At 38.1% G+C, this 9,040-nt stretch overlaps 1 protein-coding gene across 4 annotated transcripts in view; it reads left to right on the forward strand.

Annotated features, from left to right (window-relative positions):
* The window catches only part of Casp8 (caspase 8), a 30,522-nt gene extending 22,727 nt beyond the window's left edge, over nt 1–7,795 (forward strand). For all 4 annotated transcript variants that reach the window (XM_042667010.1, XM_042667011.1, XM_042667008.1 and 1 more), the window contains exons 8-9: nt 5,769–6,261; nt 7,483–7,795. In XM_042667010.1, coding sequence (XP_042522944.1) covers nt 5,769–6,261; nt 7,483–7,618 — 629 coding nt within the window. In that variant the 3' untranslated portion in view covers nt 7,619–7,795. The remainder of the gene's footprint in view (nt 1–5,768; nt 6,262–7,482) is intronic.
* Nucleotides 7,796–9,040: the final 1,245 nt, after the last annotated feature.

Here is a 9,040-nt window from a genome sequence, read left to right on the forward strand (position 1 = left end):
TGTGTGTGTGTGTATAAAAAACAGATTTGCGCCTCTGGAATGAATCCTATTTGATTATAGTGTATGTTTTTTTGGTTAGTTGCTAAATTCAGCTGGCCAGAATTTTATTGAGAAGTTTTGCATCGAAGTGCATCAAACAAATGAGTCTATAGTTATCTTTGATGGGTCGCTGTCTGGTTTTGTGATGAATATTATGCTGGTTTTATAGAGTGAGTTTGGCAGTGATCTTTCCCTTTCAAATTTCATTGAAGGGTATGAGGAATATTGGAGTGATTTCTCCTTTAAGACCTTATAGAATTTGTCTGTAAATCCATTGTGTCCTCAGCTTTTCTTGGATGGGAGGTCTTTTATTGCCATCTAAATGTCATTGCTTGTTAGGGGTCTATTTCATTGGTTTAAATCTTGGTTCAGTTTGGGTATATCAATATTCTCTAAGAATGCTTCCATTTCTCCCAGATTGTCCAATTTGTTGGCATAAAAGTTTGCACCATGTTCCCTTATAATATTCTGAATCTGGCTTGTTCCCGTCATGATGTTCCCATTTTCATCTCTGTATTTATTTGGGTGTGTTCTCTTCTTTTTTTAATCAGATTTGCTATGGATTGGTCGATTTTGTTAATGTTTTCAAAAAACCAACTCTTTGTTTTGTTGATCCTATTTTTTAAAGTCTCTTATTTCTGATTTAATTTTTATTATTTGCTCTGTCTACTTGTTTGTGGTGTTCCTACTTCTTCGGGAACTTGAGGTGCATCATTAGTATTGATTTGCTATTTCTACAATGTTTTGATATAGGCACTCAAAGATATAAATTTTCCTCTGAGTATTGCCTTTGCTGTGTTCCAGAGGAGCTGGTATTTTGTGTGTTTTTAATTGAATTCTATAAATGTTTGAATTTTTCTTCTAATCTCTTCAATGACCCACTGATCATTCAGCAATGTGTTGTTTGGTCTCCATCAATTAGAGAGAATTTTCTGTGTCCAGCTCTAATTTTATTCCATTGTGGTCTGACAGGATGCAGGGAATAATTTCAGTTTTTTTGAATTTGCAGAGATTTGCTTTGTGACCTGAAATATGATCTATTTTGGAAAATGCTCCATGGGCTGTTGGGAAGGAAATATATTCTGCTGGGTGAAATGTTCTATAGATGTCCTTAAGCTTAGTTGGTCAATGTGATTATTTAGGTCTGAGGTTTCTTTGCTGAGATTTTTGTCTGTATGATCTTTTTTTTTTTTTTTTTTTTAGGTCCGGTCGTGGGGCCTGAACTCTGGGCCTGGGCACTGTCCTTCAGCTCTTCAGCTCAAGGCTAGCGCTCTACCACTTGAGCCACAGCGCCACTTCTGGCTTTTTTCTTTTTTTCTTTATGTGGTGCTGGGGAATTGAACCCAGGGCCTCATGCATGCAAGGCAAGCGCTCTACCACTGAGCCACCTTCCCAGCCCCTGTCTGTATGATCTATTGAGAGCTGACAATGATGTGTTGGAATCACCAACAATCAGTGTGTTTGGATCTATGTGTATTTTTAGGTCAAGTAGTATTTGATGAAGCTGGGCACTCCAACATTTGGTGCATAGGTATTTAGAATTGTTACATCATCCTGTAGGAGAGTTCCCTCTATTAGTATGTAATTTCCTTCTCCTCTTACTAATTTTAATTTGAAGTCTATTTTATCTGATATTAGTATTACTATTCTGGCCTACTTATGGAGGCCATTTGCTTGGTGAATGTGTTTTTGCAAGTTTGTGTCTTTTGTAGACAGCAGATGAATGGGTCTTGCTTTTTTTTTTTTTTTTTTTTATTGTAAAGCTACTATACAGAGGGTTTGGGTCTTGCTTTTTGATCCAACAAGTCTTTTATTGGAGAGTTGTTTGTTGATATTTTTGAGAGTTAGGACTGAGAAGTGTTTGGTAACTCCTGCCATTTATCCACCTTCTTAGAGGCTATGCCTTGTCTATTCTTTTTTGTTTTTGTTTTTGGGTCCGGTCATGGGGCCTGAACGCTGGGCCTGGGCGCTATCCCTCAGCTCTTCAGCTCAAGGCTAGCGCTCTACCACTTGAGCCACAGCACCACTTCTGGCTTTTTTTTTTTCTTTTTGGCTTATGTGGTGCTAGGAATCGAACCCAGGGCCACATGCATGCAAGGCAAGCGCTCTACCACTGAGCCACCTTCCCAGCCCTGCCTTGTCTATTCTTACTATGTTCGTCTGGCTCTCTGCTAAAGAGCATTTTCTCTGCCAATATGATGTTCTTGTTGATTTTCTATATGTAGGATGCCTTTAAGTATTTTCTGTAGTGTTGGTTTTATAAAGATTATTTCAATTTTTTGTTGCTATGGAATGTTTTTATTTGTCCCTTGGTTATGGAGAGCTTTGCTGGATATAGTATTCTCAGTTAGTAGCTGTAGGTTTTCGCCATACATCATTCCAGGCTCTTCTTGCATTCATGGTCTCAGTCGAGAAATCTGTAGTTATTATGACTGGTTTTCCTTTATAAGATCAATATTTTCTCTCCGACAGTTTTAAAGATCCTTTCCTTGGTCTGTATTGATCCTGTGTGAATTACAATGTGACAGTGGGATGTTCTTTTCTGATCTGTTCGGTGTTCTAAAGGTTTCTTATATCTGAATGGACCTATCTTTTTGTATCTTCAGGAAGTTCTCTGCTAGAATTTTGTTAAACATATGTCCTATCCTTTCAGTTGCCTTCTCTACTCCTCCCTTAATATGTGTCTGTCAGATTAGGTCTTCTGAGGTCTAACGTTCTTGCAAGCTCATTTCTGGTTTCTTGGATTTGTTCTGGATAATTATCTCCTCTTTCTCTATTATATCTATGCTGTCTTTGATCCCTGAGATTGTCTTCTACACCATCTATTCTGCTGTCAAGATTTTCCATTTTTTTTATTTCTATGGCTTCTATCTAATTGATCATTTTTAATGGCTTCTCTTCATTGATTTCCTTTTAGGTCTTATATGGACTTCTTTACATCCTTGATTTATTTATCTGTGTCTTCTCACAGATCTTTATCTGGATGACTATTTTTCATTGGACTCCCTTGCTTTCTCTTCTGTTTGTAGACTCCATAAATTCCTCTATTCTTTGGTTAGTCTCATCATGATCATGAATCACCTTGTAGAGGCCATCCATCTTCTCATTAATCACATGGCTATCAGCAGTGTTTTATTTATTTATTTGTTGTTGGTCATGAGCCTTGAACTCTCAGCCTGGCCCCTGTCATGGAGCTCTTCAGCTCAAGGTGAACTCTCTACCACTTGAGCCACAGCACCACTTCTAGTTTTCTGGTAGCTTATTGGAGATAAGAGTCTCACGAATATCCTGTCTGGGCTGACTTTGAACTATGATCCTCAGATCTTAGCTTCCTGAGTAGCTAGGATTACAGGCATGAGCCACCAGTGCCTGGCTATCAGCAGTGTTTTTTAAAGCATTTTGTGAACTGTCTACTATCAAAGAACTTTTGAAAATGGTACTTGTGATTTTTTTGACTGAGTAAAGTTCAAGAAGTTAATATAAACTGATCATAGTCATTAGGATACTGTAATCATCCCTGGTACTATTGATTTGTTTATTCAAGCATAATATATTGTAGGGATGTTAAAAGTAGCAGAACTTAAGGACATACAATATATGTCAGTTGTCATCATGTACTTGATATTGAAAATATATAAAATAGAGATGTAATACAACCCCCTCCAGAGTATGAATAAAATGTTGAGAAAAAGAAACCTTTAAAAAGTTATATCGAACATTCTTAGAGCAATTAATAAAAGGTGTTTAAAAGAACATATGATACAAAGAAGAGTGAGGAAGAATCACTGCAAAGCAAAAATTATGAGTATAAAATTAGTGTGATCAGGCTGGGCGCTGGTGGCTCACACTTGTAATCCTAGCTACTCAGGAGGCTGAGATCTGAGGATCGTGGTTCAAAACCAGCCCAGGCACAAAAGTCTGTGAGACTCTTATCTCCAATAAACCACTAGAAAACTGGAAGTGGCACTGTGGCTCAAGCAGTAGAGTATCACCTTGAGCTGAAGAGCTAAGGGACAGTGCCCAGGCCGAGAGTTCAAGCCCCACAACTAACATCAACAACAAAAAAGTGTGATCATATGGGTGCCAGTGGCTCACATTTGTAATTCTAACTACTGAGGAGACTTAGATCTAAGGATTGTGGTTCAAAGCCAGCCCTTGCAGGAAAGTCAGTGGGACTCATCTCCAATAAATCACCAGAAAATTAGAAGTGGCGCTGTGGCTCAAGTGGGAGAGCACTGTCCTGAGCAGAAGAGCTGAGGGACAGCGCTCAGGCCCAGAGTTCAGTCCCCATGACCACCAACAAAAAAATAGTGTGATCAAGAAAACACTAGAAAGGACCAAAAGTAAAATGGAAAGTGAGAAAAAAGGTAGGAAAATTGAAGACCAGTAAAGGATGTTTAACCTCTAACAGTGAATTCCAGAAAAGAGGACAGAAGAAATGGGGAAATAGAACTTTCTAAAAGTCAATGAACAGTCTCTAGATTGAAAGGATCTAGTTAATTGAGAAACATATATACCAAAACATCTTAGAAACTTCTAGTGAGAGAAAAAAAAGAAGTCAAATATGTAGTTTCAGGAATCAAAATAATATTGGAATTCTCAGTAGCAATACTGGAAGCTGAAAGAATACCTTAAACATTCTAAGGATATAGCTTTATGTAATATTGCTAACCTATCTAAAAGTAGAAATAATGACTCATACAAGAGTGTAAGACAATTCACTGCTCATGCATGAGTGAATATAGTTCATGAAACAAGCTAGTCAACCAAGAAAGAAGTCATAGGTTAAAACAATAGAGTCTATTATGGAATAGACTAAGAAATGTCCCAGAAGAGAAATTTATCAGATACACTGAGCATGCAGTTGAAGTTGGTGCAGAAGGATGCGGTGTTCAAGATGAGAAGTCTCACAGAAAAAATTAAGATGAGTCGGACAAGCAGCCTGAAACTGCTGGAAGACTTTAGACCTATTAGTATGTATTTGAAGAGAAAACAATCTTAGGCATATGTGAAACAAAGGAAACATTTTTGCAAAAGAAATACAGTCATTAATTCCAGAAAAAAACCAAAAGCTTAATAAGGAATAGAATTAACATTAGTTTACATAGTTTTAGTAATGTATTATGGATTTAACCCCAAATTGTAAATGATTGTACAAGAGCACTATTTATTCATCCACCATAATAACTTACCTCAAAAATGTAAATTTTATAAGTGAATAGGTATCACTGTACCCACACCTATTACAAAATGAGCGCTAATATTAGAAAGCGATTGCCTTGGGTATAATTGGGTAACAGAGAAGAACAGAAAGAAGATAACTATGTAATAAGACTCTGAGCCTTATTTTTGTTCCTCTATTTTATTTTGATGAATACAAATGTTTTGGGAGGTCTCTGCAGATGATGTTTTATTCCAACCTTATTTTTTCTGATTTAGTATGAAATGTAGTCATCTTTCAAAATGGTTTGGTAGTAAGCCTAAATGACAGCTTAGCTATTTGTGAACTAGTTTAAGAAAGGGAATAACTCTCTGCCCTCATTTGCCTCAGGGTTGAGAATGTCTTCAGCTAGCAGCAATAAATATTAGAACCCACAGAACCACTACTAATAGAGGAGGTCTTGTTCTTAAAATCCTAGTTTAGATTCTTACCTAGCCCCATTTTTCTGCAACTCTGAACTGTGTTCTAGTAATTATTGTAATATAATTTTTCTTATTTCATTTTTCAGACACCTTGTGCCAGACCTTTAAGGAGCTTCATTTTGAGACTGTACTTTTCCAAAATTACACAGCAGGGGACATCAGTGAGGTTCTGCAATCCTACCAAAATACAGACCACAGTGAGAAGGACTGCTTCATCTGCTGTATCCTGTCCCATGGAGACAGGGGCATTATCTATGGCACTGATGGAAAGAAGGCCTCCATCTATGATCTGACCTCTTATTTCACTGGTTCCAATTGCCCTTCACTGGTTGGAAAACCAAAAATCTTTTTTATTCAAGCTTGTCAAGGGCAGAGCTATCACAAAGCTGTACCTGTTGAGACTGACTCAGAGAAGGACTTAGAAATAGACTCGGAATCTCAAAAGAAATATATCCCTGATGAGGCTGACTTTCTGCTGGGGATGGCTACTGTAAAAAACTGTGTATCCTACCGAGATCCTGTGAAGGGGACGTGGTATATCCAATCTCTTTGCCAGAACCTGAGGGAAAGATGTCCTCAGTAAGTTTTTCTACCCAACCCACCTCAATATTGCACTGTTTCCCTTTCTCATTTCCAGCACTATATTTTCATATTCACAACTCATTAGAAAGTACTTATCTGTCAGAGTAATATTATCTCATCAAGAAGTACCCCACGGAAGTCATTTCCACTCATCTAGCTGTGGATGAAGTAGCTATACTTCTCAGGTCAGTTGCAAAGTACAAAAGATGACTGTTAATCTTTTGAGTTTGCATATGGAAAAATGGATGATTTAGGGGTTTCCAATATAATCTCAATAGACTACTACAGTGTCAGAGCTGGAAAGGATACTGATATACATAGATTAGCTTTCTGTATTTAGGCGGAAACATGACTGAACCATCTTAACTAGTTTTCTTTTTTTTCCCAAGAAAGCAGCAACTCACTTCAATATTTAACACTCCCAAACTCTGTCAGAAAACGTCTATCTAGTCTCTAGTCAACCTCAAATCCTCTTGGTGCATTGTGGGAAGTGATAGCAAAGATCAGCAACCCCCTATGTCCACTAATTTGGCCCTCTTGGATGCCACAACGTTTTGGAAAACAGCCTTTTTATTTATGATGTGCTTCTTTTAATTAAATTAGGGTTGTATAAGTCACAGTTCCTCTGTAGGCACACCCAGCTGACAGATGAACAACAGGACTTGCCTAGCAGCCCCATGTATTCCGGTTTCTCATTATATTGGTGAGAGTTTTCCATGGCATATGAAGATCAGCTATCACATCAAAGTGTAATGTCTCATCTGTAACTCAGACCAGGAATTGTGCAGGTTCTAGCGTCACTACACAGGCAGATGAGGAGGTTGCCCAACACAATTGCTAAGCTAGCAGAGTGATAGGTAGAAATGACTTCTGTTTGCTTTAAGTTTGATTGTAGATGAATTCAAGAAGCAAGGCTGGTCGTTAGAGAGAGGATATTAGGGTAGCATCTAGGTATTTGTGTGTGTCAGGGGGCAATTAACCTAACATGTAAAGCAGAGTGAGCCACACACAGGTTAGGAGGGAAGGAAATCAAATCTGATAGTGATACTAAAGTTTCTGGTAAGTGCTGAAAGCTGAAAAGCTGGAGTAGATCTTGGTTTAGCAACTTATGGGTTCAGAGTCTGGTGTTTTAGAGAAAGAATAGTAGAACTCCTTCTGGGCACTGCAGATGACTGGGTCAATCCGGGGACAATCATGATTTTCCTCTATGTTTTTCAGAGGTGATGATATCCTTACTATCCTGACCAAAGTGAATTATGAAGTAAGCGAGAAAATTGATTGGAAGAACATGGGGAAACAGATGCCTCAGCCTATTTTCACACTAAGGAAAAAACTCTTTTTCCCTCCTAATTAATGTCACCTCAATGTTCAACACTTTATTTATTAATTAATAACTGTTACCGTTTTTTACTTTTTGGGGGGATTATGAAGGAAACTTAGAAAAGAACCATTTATTTTATGAATCTTTTATGAATGTAAAATCTTTGATTTGATTTTGCAACATCAGCATTATTAAACATATACAATATGATATTATTTTGTTTGTACTTTTTGTTGTTGTTGTTCATGGGGCTTGAACTCTGGGCCTGGGCTCTGTCCCTCAGCTCTTCAGCTCAGGGTAAGCGCTCTACCACTTGAGCCACAGCACCACTTCTGGTTTTTCTGGTGGTTAATTGGAGATAAGAGTCTCACAGACTTTCCTTCCCTGGATGGCTTTGAACCAATCCTCAGATCTCAGCCTCCTGAGTAGCCAGGATTACAGGTATGAGCCACCGGCACCCGGCTGTTTGTACTTTTGATGATGTATAACTTGATAGGCAGACAATAGAAACAGCCACAAGAACTGGCATTCCCCCTGAGTGAAAGATTAAATCTATTTTTTTAAATCAAGATTGAAGCAAGTGCTGTTTGGCTCATACCTGGAATCCTAGCTCCCCAGGAGCCTGAGATCTGAGGATCACAGTGCAAAGCCAGCTCAAAGTCCATGAGACTAACTACCAGAAAACCAGAAGTGGTAATGTGGCACAAAGTGATATAGCACTAGACTTGAGCACAAAAGCTCAGGGAGAGTGCCAAGGCCCAGAGTTCAAGCCCCATGACCAACAAAAAGAAAGAAAGAAAGAAAGAAAGAAAGAAAGAAAGAAAGAAAGAAAGAAAGAAAGAAAGAAAGAAAGAAAGAAAAAAGAAGGAAGAAAGAGAAAGAAAGAAAGAAGGAAGGAAGGAAGGAAGGAAGGAAGGAAGGGAAAGGAAGGAAGAAAGGGAAGGAAGGAAGGAAGGAAAGGAAGGAAGGAAGAAGAGAGAGGGGAGGGAGGGAGGGAAGTAGGAAGCAAGGAAGGAAGGAAGGAAGGAAAGGTTTTTCTGAGTAGCTCTAAATATGGACTGAAACAAAATAATTACCTTCAGTGATATCTCAGAATGTCAATATTCTCATAGTACTTACATTTTAGACTAGTGCTTCTGAACTTTATAAATAGCCTATTTGGAATGCTCACTAATTACTTCTCAATGTTCATAGACTACATGATCATATTGGAGCTTAAGACTGTACTGTTTTAAAAAATAGCATGTAAAGTAACAAATTGTGATTTGTCTATATAATGTTACTCAGCAATAACAAAGAACAAACTTGATATGTCCCAGAATGTGAATAAACTTTAAAGTCATCACACACACACACACACACACACACACACACACACACACACACACACACACACACAGCACACAGAGAACACACTATATGATTCCATTTTCTTAAAATTCTAGGAAAGACAAC

The sequence above is a fragment of the Dipodomys spectabilis genome, unplaced genomic scaffold (genome assembly GCF_019054845.1).
Source record: "Dipodomys spectabilis isolate Male_0828 unplaced genomic scaffold, ASM1905484v1 ptg000373l, whole genome shotgun sequence".
In the NCBI taxonomy this organism is placed as follows: Eukaryota; Metazoa; Chordata; class Mammalia; order Rodentia; family Heteromyidae; genus Dipodomys; species Dipodomys spectabilis.